This window comes from Peromyscus maniculatus, chromosome 1, assembly GCF_049852395.1.
Source record: "Peromyscus maniculatus bairdii isolate BWxNUB_F1_BW_parent chromosome 1, HU_Pman_BW_mat_3.1, whole genome shotgun sequence".
NCBI classification, from domain to species: domain Eukaryota; kingdom Metazoa; phylum Chordata; class Mammalia; order Rodentia; family Cricetidae; genus Peromyscus; species Peromyscus maniculatus.
The window spans coordinates 57,902,680-57,922,011 of NC_134852.1; the positions used below are offsets into that span (position 1 = coordinate 57,902,680).

Sequence of the window (19,332 nt, forward strand, 5' to 3'; positions counted from 1 at the left end):
ATTAATAGAACACATATCAGTGTCTTCCTCTGGGCTCCATGAATGAGCACATTGTGCCATCCATACACAACACGGAAAATACATGATACAGATGTACCATACATGACAGAGGTTGAACATACATACACATATATACACCACCCTACATTCACTCTCACACACAGAGACAGACAGACAGACAGACAGACAGACAAACAGACATTCCCCCTTATATAGTCCTGTGGGATTCAAATCATAGCAAATCTATGATAGTCACCATGATGGTTTGGATCGTGACATGGCTAAAGTCCTGCAATTAAAGGAAATGTAGTTAAGGAATAGAAAACACCTGTTTTGAAAAAACTTATACTTTTTATATCATACCAAAAGAGACATTCATGTGACCAGTCTAGACACATAATCTAGGTTTCCCAGGAGATTACTGAACATATTCTCCTGCTACTAGCTCCCCAGTGCTGGATTATAGGCAAACACCACCATGGCAGATTTCAGTTATGCTGGGAAATGAGTCCAGGGCCTGCTGCTTGAAACAGGAGCACTCTCCCAACTGAGCCACATCCCCAGCAATAAGCCTCTTATTTAACTGTCACTGAAGTTAGATAGTTCTCAGCTTAGCGGTAAAATCCTGATGTCAACAGAAGCAAAAGATCTGGCACCCAACATTCCCACCAAGTTCTCCACATGGTCGGAGTCAGTGTCTCCCCGTGTATCTTTGCATCTATTTTCCAGAGTCACTTGTGAAACATTCCTTTATTAAAAGAGACCAGCAAGTTCAGTGCAGTATTGGAGTCATGATGTCAATCAGATGGTAAAGGGGGCCTAATTGTCCTAAAGGGGATGCTCACACCTGGCATACAAAGTCATAAGGATTTATCAATCTGAAAGTCTGGCTATGTTGGCCTCGAACTGGTGATCTCCTGCCGCAGCTGCCCGAGTGCTGGTCCTAAGGTGTGTTTCCCCATGGCCAGGTTTGGGAGGGGACTTTACATCTGGAAACTTGGGAACTGGTGTTCCAGGCATTTTTTTTAATTGTACAATCTCTCTCAACATCCTAGTACCTAATCATTACTGTATCCCAAGATAGAGCTATGTATATGTATTTTAAACAGATCTGTTAGAAAGATCTTTCCCACACTCAACTGAAAACCTGGTTTGATCCGTGAGACTAGAAAATGGGGACTGTAATATGGCCCAGTGTTTAGCAACACCCACTGGGCTTGCAGGGAAGTAGGTAGTGCATAAGGGCTTGACTCCAGATCTAAGGCATCTGACAACTTCTAACCACACAAGCACTGAACTCACATATGAAACTCACAGGGACACAGAATTAAAATCAAAGCAGGGTCTATTTTTAAAAGACTACACAATGAAGTTACAAATGTAAACAAAAATAATGAATTACGCATATGTTTCATAAAAAATGTTGAGTTTCATTAGGTTTTATTTTACTATTAGAATCAGTAAGATACAAAGTATATGCAAATATACATATGCATTTATAATGATACAGATAAAACACATACACAGAGTTCTACCACTTGGAATTAGCAATCTGATCCCAAGATCTCAGCTTTCCTTCAATCTCTGTGGCTGCATCCCTCACTCATATATTTTATAGGACTGGGTTCTGGTCCTTTCACTATGTTCCTGCATTTCTTCTGAATCAAAGTGGATTGCAAAGTCCAGGCTAATGTAAAGTAAAGTACCAGAATCTCATTGTTCTAAGGCTAATCTGATGCCCTGAGGCCTGATCACACTAAGTGTGTTATCACAGACACAACCTGGGAGAAGAAACCACCTCCCTAGGCAGATGAGAACTCTACTTTCTAGGCAAGACTCCAGAATGAAATGTGCTTAATCTACCTATCTTACATGACTTTTTCCTTGTCATTCAGATCACCGATTGAAACCTAGTAACTGACACTGATGAAGAACAAATTAACAAGTAATAAGTTTTTGCATAAGCTAATGGATTCCATACTTTGTGGGTTCTTTCCCTCCTGTTACTGGGGATGAAATCCAGGGTATCAAGCATGCTGAGGACACATTCTGCCCCTGAGCCCACCCTAATCCTTCTTCCTTTATCCTCTCAACAGCCTGTAAAGTACATAGTATTAGTATCCCCAGTTACCAGAAAAAAATGGTCAGGATGGTCAGCACCCTCAAAGACTGGAAATGGTCAGATTGCAAATAGAAACTTATTTCCATTGCCCACTGCTTCCTACATACATGGTTATTATGGATTTCTAGGAAGGTGAGTGAAGAGGATGAACTTCCATGAGGGTCAGCAAGGATGCTAAACCTTATCAGCTCTATGTCATGGCTGGGAACATGGCCTTGATTTCTTGTACATAGATAGGTACATAGAAAAGAGCTGAGTCCTGTTTATGGGAATGGAATCGTCTCTGGGGGCAGAATGATATTTCTTTTAATCCAAAAGGTGTCAGTGTGAAAATTGCAACTCTGAAATGAGAAAAAGTAAAATCACAGTCAAGCAGATATCCCTCCCAGTCTCCTTCCTCTCTCTCCTCTCCATCTTTTTCTCATCTTGCCTCCCTTCTTTCCCTTTCTTTTCCTCCTCTTCTTCCTCTCCTTTCTATAATCTCGCTCCTTTCTCTTTTTGCCTCTCTACCCTTCTCCCCTTCTCTCCTCCTGTCTCTCCTCTTCTCTGCACAGCTCTTCCTCCCTCATAGACCATGTGGAACTCCTCCTCCTATTCCTAGTCATCACTGTCATTGTCCTGTTAGACCTTGTCTTCTTTGTCAGTCCTAATCATCCCCCTCTCTCTTCCTCCCTCCTCCTGTACCTCATCCTCCTTCTCCTTCTTCTTGTCATGGCATGTGTCGATCCCTCTGTTTTTAACTCATTCTCTCTGGATCCCTTTCTTGTAGGATGACCTAATGAGGTAAAGGAGCTTAGCAATAGTAAAAATTAGGAAGAAGAATTAAGTAAAAAAAAAATAGGTCTGTTCAGATCAATCATTGGGAGGAACAAGTTGGGAGTGTGCTAAAACCAGTGTCCACCAGTCTCTATGAGATAATAATCAGTGCGTAAAAATTACAAAAGAAAACAGGATGATTCATTGATTTCAAAACACCAGCTCTGCTGATGAATTCAGAGTAACATGCCATTGTGAATGAAAAGAGATGACACTCGTATGCAGTGTCTGGTGTGGAATTACTTCGAATTCTGGCTCTTTAGCTCAATTTTTAAGAATTTGTCTTAGGAACCCAGCAGTGGTGTCAGCATGTCTTTTAAGAGCAGCTGGTGTTAATTAGAAAGTGCACCTTAAAGGGAGGCTTTCATAGCAATCACTTAAGACACTCTGAATATTACTTCATTTTTACAGTGTTCTGAGCCATGGAGCATTTTGCTCTTGTACCTTCCAGACCTGACTCCTACATACTCACTGTTTATATTTGGGTACACACACCACTGCAGTTGATTCTGGCAGCATCTTTTGACAGCAAAAACTGTGTACAAATCCACACTTGACAAGAAGCCTGTCTGGGTTGGATGGGTCTGAGAAGACAAAAGAAGCCAAGAATTCCCAGTGAGCCCCATGCCTGATCCACCAAGGAAGGCAAGTACAAGGAACTTCAACAACTGGTCCCCACCATGATTCCTGAAATCAAGCCAGATGTAAAAGTCAAATATATTGCATTTTGAGACACAAGCAGGCCTGAAATACTGTTAGTTTGGAGGAGGACACACTTAGGAGATGAACTCTAAAGAAATTGAGAAAGACATGGTTAAGGCAAGAGGAGGATCAGTCACAGAGGAAGGAAATTGGAAAGTTGGACCAGGTTCCTGTCAAGTTCATGTTTCCTCAAGGAATCTTTAAACTATACTGTTTATGTATGTATACTACAAGTAAGCTATATTTTAAAATATCAAACATTTGTAAAACTAAAGGAAGACAAAGAAAAGGCTAAAATAACAAAAACAAAAACAACTAGACAAAACCATGATGAAACCATTTCCCAGTTCCTGTACACATCAGGACTCTGTTAACCCAGTTCTGCAAAGAGCGGCCTCATCTCTCTCCCTTTCCCCTAGAATCTTGGCCTAGATAGATGTGATCCTCAATATGACAGTCTGACAAACTCCACAATAGCAGTAAATTCATCAGATGACTTTGCTTTCAAGCCACAGTCTTCCTGTGTAGCACAGGATGGTGCTAAAGTCACCATCCAGCAGGCCCACCTCCCTGAATGCTAGGCTTCCAGAACTGCCAGTACACCGAGCTTTCCATGGCTTCTTTAAACCTTGTGGTCTCTGCCCACCAAGGCCTAAAAGTCATTAGCCAACATCCTCAAAGAGCTCCAGCTCCAGCATGAGATCTGGATCCTCTTCTGCTGGAGTCTGTCCCTGGGTCACATGCTGAACTCATTCCCCCACTGTCCCTGCTGTGTGTCTTCTGTGAACCCCATAACCATTTCTCCTGCAGCCTTGTGTCTCTGTCATCCCCCACTGGGTTCCTGCTCTCCTCATTAGATCTCCTCCTCAGCTGTCAGCCAATCACTTCTCTTGCTCTCAACACTCCTTATTTACCAGGTTTTCTGGGCCGGCTCCATTCAGAAGCCATGCAGGTTCCTTTCCTGCCTTCCATTGGCTTCCCAAAACCTCCTTCCAACTGCCAGCAAAGGCTCCATAGATGTGATATCTCACAAGTGCCTTAAATTCCCCAAGGTATGACTGAACCCCAAAGTCTATCTTCCTCTAGATGCCCTACTCATGCTTGTGAGAGAATCACTGCCATCCCCCATGAGCCCAACTCCAAGCCTAACCTGTCACAGACTGGACAACCTCTATTCCTTGGCCCCTAGATCTTTGAAATTCTACATTCTTGTACACATAGCAGTCACCCTCTCATCACCTTTGGAAGTTAGCAGCTTACAATCATTAACTTACCTCCCTAATGCAACCAGACTTATAACTCCTTCATTTTACATTCTGGGGTCTGGCTTTTGTCACATCATTGTTCTCCACAAAATAACATAAAAAGTTGTTCCATTACTAAAAAGTATCACTGTTCTTCCTGGCCATAATCTAGCATCCTTTTCTGATACTAACACAAATTCCAGACAACAGGACTGCTCACTGATGCAAGACCGCTTCCCCATGGAATTCTGTTTGGGCGTCTTTACAAGTCATCATAAGTCACCATAAGTGGGACCCCTCTTCCTCTGACACCTATAGTCCTGTATTTATCTCCTGAAAAAAGAGAATATATTCTGCCTCATCGGAATTGGTGCTCATTTTCTGTGTGATCTCCCATTTGTGTCTAGGCACAATGGGCCAAATTTCCATCTGTCATGGTATATTATTGTTAGCAAAGCAGTAAAAATTTATGCAACTGAAGCATGAGACACAGGAGACTATCTCACACATCAGCACTTCCCCAGCTTTGAATACAAAAGTACTTGTGATCTCTCAAAACCTAGATATAACTGCCTGATTGTGGCCTACACCTGACCCATTAAGAGAAGTGTTCTGTGAGTTTGAGGCCCTGACAATGAAAGAATCACTAGGGAAGGAACTGTTTCCTTGAAGATGACCACAGGTCTGCACAGCATGTCCAACCACTTGAAAACCTTGCATAAAGCTCTTTGGGTGTGCACAACGCAAGTGCTTCTTCCTAAAGAAAAAATGCAATCATTAGAAGGAATTCTCGACTTGGTTAAAATACTTGCAGTCATCCAACTTTTCAGGACATAGTCTCTACTCCATGTTCTCAGACATCCTAGGGAAGCTACCATTCTCCATCCACACACAAGCTATTGGAACTTTGAATAAGAGATAAAAATAAGAAAAGTGTGTTTAAAGCACCAGGAAATGTGCCTTTGACTCAAGGCTAGAACACAAGTGACTGCATGTGCTCAGAGACAGACAACCTAGAATGGATTGACTCTGCGCAGAGAAAGATCTCGGCTGTGTGTTTCTAAGAGACAAAGAGGATACTGCTATCAGGGAAATCAGTTTGCTTACATGAAAAAAACCTAAGGTGAGAAGCCCCAGCTCTTCTTGGATAAAGAAGAGTTCCTCCTTGTTCTCAGCATAGCAATAATCAGGGCCTCCATTCTGCACAGGGATTATAATATGAGTGACATGATATTCTTCCTTTACCTGACAAGAGAAAACAACTTGTTACAATTCCTTGGCACTGTCAATCCCACTCTCTTATAACACAAGTAAGTGAAACCCCCACCCCAGTGAATGACTCTCATCCTTCTCCCTCACCTCAGTGTTTCTCCAACTGAAACACTGCTCCAGTGCTTTGCTGGGTACTGTATGAAGGCACAGAGGATAAGATGAACCTGACATGTCCCTCTTAGAACATTCTGGGACTAGGGTCTTCCCTGCAGCAGCCAGTAGGTCTGTGTGGGGATCTTGAGGTGTTTAATTTATATTCCAAGGCTTACCACCGAGTAGGTGGTCAGACCAGGCTACAAAAGAAATTGAATCCTCCTCCACTAAGAATTAGTCAATATGCCTGTCTCCATGTCTCATACCTGACATTCTGCCTGACAGCCTGCCTGCTTTTACTTCAATGTCTCACTCTGTATGTGAGCCAGGTATGAACTTTCAAGAAGCCTCCAGCCTTAGTTTGACAATAACTGGGGTTACAGGCATTAGCCACCACTAGAGCGAAAATTTCTAATTATAGCATTGAAGCAAATTATTCAATTCAAGGGATTCTGAAAAGCAACCAATTGCAAAATCATCAAATTCAAGTTGGCCAGGCCTTGTCATCCATGGTTCCTTCTGTGGAGTGATATGTATGGACACAGCCCCTGGATATGTTTTCTGGGAGTCATGGGAAGCCAAGGGGGAAGAAACAGTCTGAGATCAAGAAGGAGTTTTCATATCTTTACCAGGGTACCACATAAGACACCGCATGTTTCTAGTCCTTTCTTGGTGTTCTTCCTTGCAGAATGGAAGAACTGATCCCATAAATCCTGAAGAAAGACCGCAGGGTGGAGGCCTTTGGAGTTCAGAACTGCAATGGAAAAGAGAAAGAAGTCTGAGGTTACAGAGCCTGGTGTCCCTGAACAGAACTCAGCTTGGCAGCATGGAGGAATAACACAGTCATTGGTATTCTCTCCAGCATCCCTTCTCCCCATGATGGAACTACAAAGCAGGCAGGGAGTTTCTTCTCTAAGCTCTGGCCACAGCTGAGTGGTAGCTGTGAGCATGGACTTTACTGTCAGCTTGAGTGGATGGAACAACGTATTTCTGGTTATGACTGAGCTAGTTGTAAAGAAATTTCTGTGTGGGTTCACAGACTCAGTGGGAAAGTGCCCTCTCAACTCTGGTGGGTAACATGAAGGCATAAGGAAGCTAAATAGGACAAACAGACAGAGAAAATGTAAACTTCTGCTGTCTCTCTGGGGACAGACACATCTTTATTTCTTGTTCATATCTCCAGGTCTGCTGGTCTCTAGAATCTCAGGTCTGGACTTCCGTTTCCCTGGGTCCTCATGGGTCTTGAGATTGAGTCTCAAAAAGTATCTGCCATGGTCTGTGCATTTCAGACAATGACTGAATCAAACTTCCAGAACTTCCACCTTGAAGAATGCCTATTTGTGGGCATGCTCAGCCATGTAGACGATTTTTCCCAAGAGCTGTGAGGACATGAGAAATACCATCAAAGGTTGCAGTTTTATGGAAACATACACAGACACTTGTCTCAAGATCAGAACAACACTCACTGTCTCAAACAGGGCATGTTGGAGGCAAGGGGGAGAACCTTGAGACCATGGAACATCAGGACAATCCTTGTGTACATCACCCTAGAGAATTTCAGCTCAAGACTACAACCATGAGTGAAGATGATGCACTAAGCCCAGCAAAGCCACAGGGACAGTTGCTCAACTTAGCTGGGACCAGTCATCCCTTTCCTGATTATTTCTCCCAGTCCCATAAGAACTAAACATCTTACTCATGTTTCTTTATTATATTACACAGATGTGTGGATTGTTGACTGCACAGGCTCATGGCTGGGAAAGGACAACTCTCTAACCTGTGCCTAATTAAGACAGAGCATTGCAATTTGGTTTCAGGCTCCTCCTCATTCAAGAAGAGATTTTGAATTATGCAAGATAAGACAAGAATCAACCAATATTTTATAAACTTTTGAAAACCCAGCCCTGGTGATGTACACTTGGAATTCCAGCATTTGCTTGCTGAGGCAGCAGGATCTAAAGTCAGGCTTATTCAGGCTCTAAAGGCAGATGTTATATATGGGGAAAAAAACAAAATAAAACATATTAGCTAAAATATTTAAGAACTTCTTTTCTACAATATTTGTGAATTTCCCTTTTAAGATCCTTTATTATGAACTGTGAGTGTGTTTGCATGTGTCCATGATCTGTATTTGTTTTTCAGAATGTGCACGCTGATGTGTGAGCAAGGATGCACAGGTGCTTCAGCACATCTGCAGATGTGACCTAACTGCCTGGAGTGCTGATCTTCCCTGACCCCCTTTGGTCCAACAGAATCTCATTTGTGCTTCTCTGTCTGCCCAGCTAGCTGTGCTGTGAAAAACCAGGTCTTCTCCTGTCTCCCTGTCCCACCTCACCTGAAGAGAACCTTGAATGTAGAGGTGGCCAACACACCCCATTGTCACGTGCTTTCTGGAGATTCCATCTCAGGTTCTGACCCTGTCACTGCTAGCGCTTCACCCACAGAGTCATCGTCTCCATGGCCCTAATTGAGGATTTCCTGTGAAAGTCTACCAAATGCTGAAAATATAATCTCATGCACCCAAAATTCTGTTGCCCTCACATCTCTCCATTATGTCACAAGATTATCTGAGAGTCCGACTTTCATAAAGTAACAATGCACAGCACATTCCTTATGATGGAAGATGATTCAGTATTTTCTTAATGTGATTCTTCAAATCTCTACAGAGCTCAGAAAAGATGAGGATCTGAATTCAAACAAGTTTTGAGGAAACTTGTCTGGGTAAACTAAGTTAAAGGTTATTTTGACAAGACAGTCAGATGGCAGGAAGAAACGAGACAACACTCATCACAGGAGGTTCTGTTACCGCAGCAAAGTGGATCCGTGGAAGCAAACGGCCGAGGACGTGGACAAGGGGAAGGAACATTCTCTGTCGCTCAGTGCTCTAGACCTCAGACACCTGTGCACCAGCACCGCCTTACTTTACTGGAGAGCTGCAGTCTGTTTTGTGTGGCTGACCCAGATGCAGGGAAACACTTATACACAAGTCATTTCCAAGTCATGGACCTGTGGTGACTCACCTGGGCTTCTCATCATTTTAGTCTCTCCACAGTGAGTGTCTGCTGAAGTGATGGGTGTTATCTCCTCAATGGCTTCCTGTGGGCCACACACCACTGGTTGTTGAACAGGTGTGCTTCCTCCTGAAGGTTCTTCAGCCTTTGTACATGTTGATGTCAGCCTGGGGTTCACCTCTCCACAACGCACAAGTCTATGTTGAAGAGAGATGAATTTGGGCAAGGCTGGGGAGTTTTGTCTGAGATTTCTTCTATCCTCCCAGAATGCCTTGTTTTTTGCCTCTTCCTCTCTTCTTTTCTTCTACAGAAGGAGAAACAGATTTAGGCTACATCTTCAAATCCCAGAAGGAAAAGCCTTACCAGCAAAAAGGTTTTCAAAGTGCATGTCTGTTTAGGTCTGACATCTCAGCATAGGGCCCATGGAGCACCAGGTCTATGGAGAACAGCCACCACCACCTTAGTCAGTTTCTGTATAGCTATCTTCAGTAACAACGAAGTCTCAATATTCTCAGTGCCCTACTGCACTCTGTGTGTGTGTGTGTGTGTGTGTGTGTGTGTGTGTGTGTGTGTGTGTGTGTTGGCTTGCCTGGATAAAGTGCATGTGTGTTCAACTGAGTGTGGAGCCTATCCATTGGATCATAGACTCACTGAAACAACAACACAACACAGTCCCAGGACATAGGCTGACTAAGTGACATACAAGACGCTGTCTGTGCTCGCATACTGATCTTATCTGCCAGGTAGCCCTCATACTCCCTGGTGTACTGCTTTAGGAGTTTGCTCTTCAGAGTCTCAGCCCTTTTGAAAACCTTATTTACAGTCTGCAGTACAAAACCCCTAAATGAAGAGTTAAAACAGTTCTAAATGTCAGAAAAGAGGGAAAGAAAATAAATGACGAAAGGCAGCAGTATCTCATGCATGACTTGAACCCCATTTCCTGCCATCCCTCTACTCTGTACTGCTATGCTGAGGCAGCATCAGCTCCCATCCTACCCAGGGTCATGATTTATAGCTTTTCTCTAAATATCTCCCTGCTGCACTGGAGATTTTAGGTCAGCTACATAGACAATGAAGACCCACCTTGAGGATTTTGAACCTTTTTCCAGGGGCAGTAGAGTTTCGATATTATGGGGCCTTTCCGAGTTTCACCACAAGGAGTTTAAAGAAGTAGAGCAGAGTGACTAAGATGTACAGAAAAGTTCCAAATAACTAGTTGAGGTCCTGAGGAAATTTGGCCTCTCCATGAAGGGTTTCAGAAGTTCCTGGAGTGAGAAGAGGCACACACTGAAATCCCATATCCCTTTTTGTCCCGGTGCCTAGAGAAAGAAAAGTCCTCACTCTCCTATCAACTGGTACATTCAGAAAACATCAGCTATCAAGAAATATAGCTAAGCTGACACAGTGCATGTTTGTCATCCCAGCACTCAGGAGGCAGCAGATAGAGGTAGTGGACCTACTGAACCTTGAGAAAATAGGCCATCATCCTGAACTTCAAAACAGGAAATAAATACAGTGGTATTTTTCTTCCACTCTCAATACCTATACAGATCATTGCACATACAGCACCTTAGTGTACTGTTTCCCAGCAGAGTGGAACATCATCTCAGAAAGCATTAAATAATGACAGGAGACACTCGGGGTGTTCAGAGTTAGGGGAGCTATGCTGTGGAATCTAGTGAGATGCTGCACCCAGAAAAGCTGCTAACCTGTTTCAACACTCACATCAGTACAAGAACCAGGAAAGACTCACAATTATGTCAGAAAGTCTTCTTGAGTGGAGGATGTGATAAAAAAACTGAGTGTAACAACCTGATATCTGTGAGAACACATGAGTGCCCTGGTAAGAGTGATTTGTCTTTGGAAAGGAGAGGAAATGAGAGGGATATTTACTATGATCTCGGGAGTCTGCCTTCACCTTGCAGAATACCAACAATGGAAAACAAAAAGAAACCATGTTCTAGGAGTTGGACAACCTGGGAAATGCAAACTGTGGTAACTGAGCTCATCTCTAAACCAGAGCTGTGTGTCCTCTGTGTAACAGGAAGGTAATGTACCTACTCAGTACACTCTGAAGCCAGAGAGGAGGAAGGGACATCTGCCCAGCTAGAAAATGTAGGCCAATCTCAGCTGCTGATTGAACATTGCCAGATATATTCTTGAATTCTCTCATATCTCACCACTAATGTTGACAGGTACGAAATGTGAAGTATTATTATATTGTGTTGAGGGAAGTATCTTGGCCCTCCGTTCTCCTGACTATATACCTACCGGCTCTCTCTCTCTGCTTCAGCTGAAACAGTCCCAGAAACTCTTGGTTTCCTTCTCTTTATCATGCTCCTAAAGACCCAATACCTCAGAGAGCCCTGAGCCCTGACAGCCGGTTATCTCACCAAGGAAGTTGAAGGAACATTTAGTGAGAGGATGAGGAAATACTCTGTCCAAATCTCAACCCTAGGAAATGTCAGAGCTGAGACCACGATAGGGCAGCAGCCTCTTGTTCAGCACTTTTCCCTTTATCCCACATTGTTTTGATGCTTCCCAATTTAGTGAGCTGCCCAATTAAATAAACATTAAAGTTTCTTTTCCTACCTGACATCTTCAAGTCAGGAACATAACAGGAGTAGGATCTGGATAAAGGGATGATAGTGCAGGTTGTTAGGTTTCACAGTTAAAAAAAAATCATGTATGTACAGCATCAGAGTTGCTCAGCATGGAGGCAAATTTTGTCAGTAAGCTCCATGGTAACCTCAAGACTATCTGGTGCTAATTGGCTGAAAGGCAGAATGGTGACATAAAGCAGATTAAAACAAATTGGAATCCCAGAAGCCATGTGTAGCAAGGGACAGAGTGGACACATGCAGGAAGACTAGAGCAGCCCCACATGGCTGCAATCTGGGCAACTGAAAGCACACAGACCAGACATGACAATTTCTCCTCCCAGACCCTTACTTCAGTCATGTGTTTCTTACAAGTGGTCATTAATAAAGTCATTTATCATTGACACATGATTTTCACATTTCAGCAGATAACAATGTATTTATATGCACAGATGGCAGCCTTGGTGAGTGTCTTAGACACTGTTTTACTGATGTGAAGAGCCACCACGACCAAGGCTACTTTTCTGACAAGAGATTAAATTGGGGGCTTAATTACAATTTTAGAGTCAGTCTATGATCATCATGTCAAGAGCAGACATCATATCATAGCTCTACAGTATAGCTGAGAGCTTTTCATCCTGATCTACAAGAGGGAGTGAGGGAGGCAGGATGGAGGGAGGGAGGGAGGGAGAGAGAGAGAGAGAGAGAGAGAGAGAGAGAGAGAGAGAGAGAGAGAGAGACTTGAATGGGCATTATAAACCTAAAAGCCCACCCCAGTGACATACCTCCTCCAATAGGCACCATATACTCTAACAAGGCCATACCTCCTAACCCTTCTCAAACAATCCATCACTGGGGACTAAGTGTGCAAATATATGAACCTAAGGGACATTCAAACAAAGTGTGACACAGCTGTGGGGCTTCATGAATTGTAACAGACTGTGTAACTGACCTTCTAATTCACTGCAAAATTAGCAGCCACCTGAGTGGGATAGATTGCTCCAGGAGGCCTACACCTCTTGATCCAGAATCACCTTTGAAGGAGCAAAGCATGGGCTGCTTTGTGCTACTGCACTGAAAATTCAGAGTCTAATTATTCACACAACTTAACAGATCCAGAGTGCCTAACAGTAATTGTGTTTTGGATAGCAGGAAGTCCACTCTGGTGTAGTGTAAGGAAGCTGTTTAATTGAGTTGAAGAAGAATAAAAAATGAAAACAATAAGCAGTCTAAATATACAAGTTGACAACCAGGTTTTATGTTTGTAAAAAAAATAAATAGATGAAGTCGCGGAGTGAAGGTGGTGAGACCACTCAGCAGATAAAGGTGTCTGCCACCAAGCCTGACAAATGGACCTTCATCCACATATTCCATATGTTTAAAGGAGAGAACAGACTCCTGATACTCTGACCTCCCCATCTGCACTATGGCATATGCACTCATATGAACACACAAAATAAATGAAGTAAATAAAAATGTAGTGCTGTGGATATCACTTTGTATAAATAAAATGCTGATTGGCCAGTAGCCAGCTAGAAAGAATAGGTGGGACAAGCAGAGAAGAGAATTCTGAGAACAAAAAGACTGAGTCAGGAGATGCTGCCAGCCGCTGTCATGACAAGCAACATGTAAAGATACCAGTAAGCCACAAACCATGTGGCAACTTATAGATTTATAGAAATGGGTTAATTTAAGATAAAAGAACTAGATAACAAGAAGCCTGCCACGGCCATAAAGTTTGTAAGCAATATAAGTCTCTCTGTGTTTACTCAGTTGGGTCTGAGTGGCTGCGGGACTAGAGGGTGAGAGAGATTTGTCCTGACCGTGGACCAGGCAGGCCTGGAGAGAACTCTAGCTACAAATGGCGCCCAATGTGGGGCAAGTGTTTCTACCTAAAACCTAAAAAAAAAAAAAGAGTCTAAAACAAAGCTAAAAACAGCTTCCTAGTTGTCTCTCTCAATTAGCAGTAGCCTGCAGGTTTAAGCTACTCTATGTTGCGTTCATGGCATTCGGGCTTGACCTATGCTGTGTTACACAGAGGTGACTCCAAGCTGTGCACTATGCTGTGTGTTGGATATAGTTTTTACTAGTTTAAAAAAAAAGAGGTTTCTGGGCTACACGCTGCTTTGATAAAAGCATAGTCCCACTGTTTCTAAGAACTGATGGCTCCCAGAGCTGGTGGTAAATGTACCACTGCCATGTTGGGAAGCTGAGGTGGGTGGAGTCAGCAGCCACAGCACCATTTCAGTCCTAGAATGCTGCAGTTTAAAACAATAGGTTCACAATAAGACAGATTCAGATGGAATAGTTTACAATGTGTGTAAATATATATGTAGGCTTAAAAGAAACAAAAAAAGGTGATATGTACATTTATATAAAAAATACATAGTTTTAAAAATAAATTCTTTAAAGAAACAGTAAAATTAATATAAAAATAAGCCACATAAAGATGGATATCACACAAAGAAACTGGATTGTGTTGTCTTTGGGATTCTTAACTGCAAAAAAAAAAATTGATTGTAAAAACTGTTAAATTAAGCCACTAAAGCCACTATGTATATTTTAAAGGTACCTTGACTTCAAAATTTAGATGTAAGGATATGTTGCTTTGGAAAGGAGGCTCTGCTTTTGTTTCCACAGAAAGTAACAGGCTATGGATTTGTTCCAGATTAAGATACATGAGGTCTGATCAACCAAGACCCCCTGAAAGGTCTCTGATGATACCATGGCCCAGATGATCCAACATCCAAAATGGTTTCAAGGCAACTGGCTCAAACAATACAGCCTCATGGACTACTCCATAATCCTAAAATTTTCTTGTGTCCATCTCCTATTTCTCAGGTAATAGTATATCCTTCTGGGTTTGATGTAGTTAAAGATTAGATAGTTATAATTTCCTCAGTTATGATAAAAGATAAGTTAGATATAAAACCTTAAACTCACATATATAGGATAGATAGGATATCTTCTTTAATATTGTTAACTGTAATTCTTGCTTGATAATTGTTTTGTTATATGTAATTTTACTATGTGAAAGTTAAAACCTTCCTTTTTGAAAAAAAAAAAGAAAAGGGGAAGTGCTGTGGATATCACTCTGTATAAATAAAGTGCTGATTGGCCAGTAGCCAGGCAGGAAATATAGGTGGGACAAGGAGAGAGGAGAATTCTGGGAACAAAAAGACTGAGTCAGGAGATGCTGCCAGTCGCCGCCATGACAAACAACATATAAAGATACCAGTAAGCCACAAACTATGTGGCGCCTTATAGATTTATAGAAATGGGTTAATTTAAGATAAAAGAACTAGATAACAAGAAGCCTGCCACGGCCATAAAGTTTGTAAGCAATATAAGTCTCTCTGTGTTTACTCAGTTGGGTCTGAGTGGCTGCGGGACTAGAGGGTGAGAGAGATTTGTCCTGACCGTGGGCCAGGCAGGACTGGAGAGAACTCCAGCTACAATGTAGTCATTTTTTTAAAAAAGCACTGAGTGAGAGAAATGTGTGAATGTGCAGTAACATTTTATGGTAAAGTAAATTAACTAGTGTGTTGTAGTTACCAATCCATAAGACAACACTGGATATGCAGGAAGGCTACCTTCTAGAGGACTGACTCCCAACACTTCCTCTTCCACCTGTCTATAGTGTGCAGAGAGAGCAGCCACAGCTGGAAAATGCCAACACACAGGGACAAGCCAATGACCATGCAGGATTCTTAAGACAGGAATTGACACAGAATACCAATAAGAAAGAACACCAGATTCCATGGGCGCTGTGGACATTAGCTTCAGCACAGTCCTTCCCCATTGAGGAGGACAATGCTATGTGTCTTGGTCCAGGTACTTTGAGAAGTGGCTAAAAAGTAATCATGGAAGGACTCTGGGTAAATACCACAGTCGCCCTGAGTTTATTCCTCAAGGGCTTTTTATACACCAGCAAGGGACCAGCAAAAGACCTTCCCCTCTAAAGGACACCATGGTTCAAGCTACAAAGTACAGAAAAATATAAACACTTCCTTAATTCTCAAACCATCTAGTAGCCATGCCTTACAGCAAAACATCCTGTAATTAAGCCTTGAAGTATAAGACATCTGGTAACCACGCCTTAGGCCAAAACATCCTATTATGCAGCCTTGCTGGACAAAACAAGCTCAGACTCTCTGACCTTGAATCAAGATGGAATAAGGCCACTATGGATCTTTGTGAGCCCCCACATTTTACTATACAGTATTTTTGACTGATAAAAATGAAAGTGAAAGGCATTTTGTTTTGAGCTTATTTGGTAGTGGGGTTAGTGTTCTGGAAGTATCTGTTGTTGATAACTTGGTTTTTAAATTTATATATTTATCACAAGAGATATTAAATAAATTGTATGTTTTCAACCTCAGCCATAGGTATGTTTTAAAAACCCAATCATTTTCATGTTTCCATGTGAAAGGTGTATCTCCTATTTTATTTCTGACAACAACATGTTCTCCTAAAGAACCCACAATATGAAGGCATTTTAGTGTCAATATGGCTACACAATGTATAGGACCTCACACGGGAAGACCTGCTTCATCTGAAAGTTGTGAGAAGCTTAGAATCAGCTTCTTGTTAGTAATCAGAAAATCCTCTGAAATGAAAACCTGTGATTTTCTTAGACACATCATGGGACTTGTATTTATGCAGTGACTCACTTCTCAATGCAGAGACTGTTCCAGGCACAGACATACAACTCCAATCTGCTTACCTGCAGTAGAAACTACTGTGAACAAAAAACCTGTGGGAGGCCTTTCTGGAATTGCTACTTTATTGCTGACCTCAGCCTTTCAAGCTCAGCCATCCTGGATGGTTCTCACAGTGAGAATCTGAAAGATCCTCTGGGATTCTAGAAGAGGAAAGAGAAAAACATAAGCAGTTCTTTCTGGAGCACAAGGCCATGACAGGGGCAAAGGCTGAACCAGGACCGTAAGCCATCCAGGAAAATGACAGATGGTCATATGAACTGATACAGAAAGGTACTTGATAAAATGCAACATGTACTCCAAATAAAACTCTAAAATTCCTCAAAAAAATAAATTGGTTTATAAAAGCCTATGATCAACCACATGCTTCAGGGTGAACAAGGAAAATTGTCCTCCCTTGCCACTGCCTCTTGGTCAGTTAGTGCTGAAATACAAACGCAGGACAACAAGACAATAAAAGACACAACAATATATAGATGGAGGAAAAAAACCATGAAACTCAAATATTGTTGTCTATGAAGAAAGTACTCCCAACAGGATAAAAATCCTCCAGGGATTAATTAAAATTAATTAAAAAAGTGAATCTACCAAGACTGCAAGTGCAAGGCCACTCTAAAAAAGCCGGAAACTCAGTAGTTTGTCTGTATAGTGGTATTTCAATCAAAATTTACTGAGAAACACACACATATATGTACGTACATATATACTTATCAGCACACATAAGTGTATACATACACAGTTCATATACACACACATATAAAGATAGAGAATACACACACATACAAGCACACACATACACACAAGCACACAAAGGGACACAAATATGCTTATGGGCACACACACACATATGAATACACAAACATGAACACACATGCTTGCCAAAATGTACATATGCATTCATGCACATGAACACACACACTCTTATAGGCACACATAAGCACATGCAAAATCACACATTAATATACACATTCATATACACATGAACACACACTCTTAGAGACAGATACATGCTCTTTCACAAACATACACATCACACACAAACATATAAACATGAGCACATGTAATTAGTTTTCATAATGGGCATTGTATGCTATTAAAAGAATTGACCATATAATCACAAAAGCTGAAAAACCCTACAATGTACTATTTGTACACAAAAAAACCCAGAAAAGCCTGAGAATCGTGGAGGAGATGAGGATGTCCCAGCACAAATTTGGGTAGTTTAAAATACCACTCACAGTGGGCTGACTTTAACTTGGTGGTGGAGTACTTCACAGCATGGACAAGGACATGAGGAGAATGTTTCATGGAGAATTCTGGGTGGAATCCCAAGAAGCCAACAGAGAGGACATTGCATTCTCACCTCTCAGGGGAAATACTGTCATTGCAAAGTGGCTTTCCCATGGAGAGGCTCATCCACTGCTCTCTGGATGTGCTCACTTCTGTGATTTTCACAGATGAGGCAAACTCAAGCACACAGTTTTGGCAGTGAAGTCTGCATTGATACTTTCACCTGTAAAAAGAAAAGGGGCTGTGTGTAAAATCTAACATGTGTGAAATGTTTACTTTATTTCATAATAATAAGTCAGATTGATGCATGCTGTATGATAAATTCAGCCCATGACACTGAGTTAACAATGGGAAGTCACTCCAGTGTGATACCTGATGGGAATCTCTGCAATGTCTTTGTACTGCTCCTGTAAGAGTGGAACCTTACTAAAATGAAAAAGCCTTCCACAAACAGAGTAATGATGCCATAGAGTTTCTTTTACCAGCAGTAATGCCCAAGGCATGAGCTCATGGAGGAGGCTCTGTTCACACTGGCCCCTTCCCTACTCAAGACACTCCACCTGTTTTTCACTGCACTCTGGAGATGAGAAACTTGACAGCCCATCGCTTTACACCAAGATAAAGAATAATCAGAGTGCCATGTTTGCAGAGTGGCGGTGTGCAGTAATTGATTATTTCAGCCAATGAAGATTTTGTATTATTTCTGTTGGCAAGAATTCATTAGGCCATTGATGAGACAGTAGGAAAATACCTTATTTTTCATCCTGAAAGGTTAACCTGGCTCACCTTTCCAAGTAAACTGGGTCAAATGTCAAAACAACAGCAAAGCGGACCTCAAGATGAATCTATATTCTACTTTGCTCACTTTCACTTTGCTTTCAGTATGTTTACTTTGTATCTGCCTGCAGTTGTCTATGGCAAAGTAATAATCTGTCCTAGAAGACATTTTAAGAAATAATTGCTGACAACAAGCTAATTTAATACTAAAAAAACACAATTCAATTTTTACTCTTGACTTCAAATTCAATTCTTCTCTAAAGCCTTTTATATTGTTATAACCAGGATTTCCCTGAAATGTTAATATAAAAATTTTGATAAAAATACAATCTATAATTTATATTAAAACTTAGTTCAAACATACATATCAAAATTGCTGTTGAAACTTAATTGTGTTTCTAGTCAGTCTCTAGAATGGTTAGCCTGATAAGAATACACACAAAAACTGATTTTTTTTTTATTTTCTGCATCCAACACACAACAGTGTTCTCTCTTCTTGAGTAAGACAAAAAATCCTGACTCTGGCTGTTCTTGTACTCTATCCCTAGGACACAGAGAAATGTAAGGGTTGAACTGTGAGGAAAAATAAACACTTGCCCAGGTGTCCTCAGGGCACCTACCCCTCATTTCAGCAGGGAGGTTCCAGGGCAAGGCTGGCCATAAAACATTAGAAGCATTTTATCT

At 41.6% G+C, this 19,332-nt stretch overlaps 1 protein-coding gene across 3 annotated transcripts in view; it reads right to left on the minus strand.

The window, feature by feature from the left end:
* Positions 1–1,421: 1,421 nt before the first annotated feature.
* Positions 1,422–19,332, minus strand: part of LOC143266994 (STAM-binding protein-like) — an 86,730-nt gene continuing 68,819 nt past the window's right edge. For 2 of the 3 annotated variants that reach the window (XM_076543178.1, XM_076543180.1), the window contains exons 2-11: positions 17,945–18,094; positions 16,587–16,724; positions 11,853–11,890; positions 10,344–10,525; positions 9,270–9,564; positions 6,879–7,003; positions 5,992–6,129; positions 3,411–3,522; positions 2,807–2,897; positions 1,422–2,463 (exon numbers count right to left, since the gene is read on the minus strand). In XM_076543178.1, the coding sequence (XP_076399293.1) occupies positions 2,313–2,463; positions 2,807–2,897; positions 3,411–3,522; positions 5,992–6,129; positions 6,879–7,003; positions 9,270–9,285 (633 nt within the window). In that variant the 5' untranslated portion in view covers positions 9,286–9,564; positions 10,344–10,525; positions 11,853–11,890; positions 16,587–16,724; positions 17,945–18,094 and the 3' untranslated portion in view covers positions 1,422–2,312. Of the gene's footprint in view, positions 2,464–2,806; positions 2,898–3,410; positions 3,523–5,991; positions 6,130–6,878; positions 7,004–9,269; positions 9,565–10,343; positions 10,526–11,852; positions 11,891–16,586; positions 16,725–17,819; positions 18,095–19,332 lie in introns of all 3 variants that reach the window. The other variant, XM_076543181.1, reaches the window with a different exon arrangement.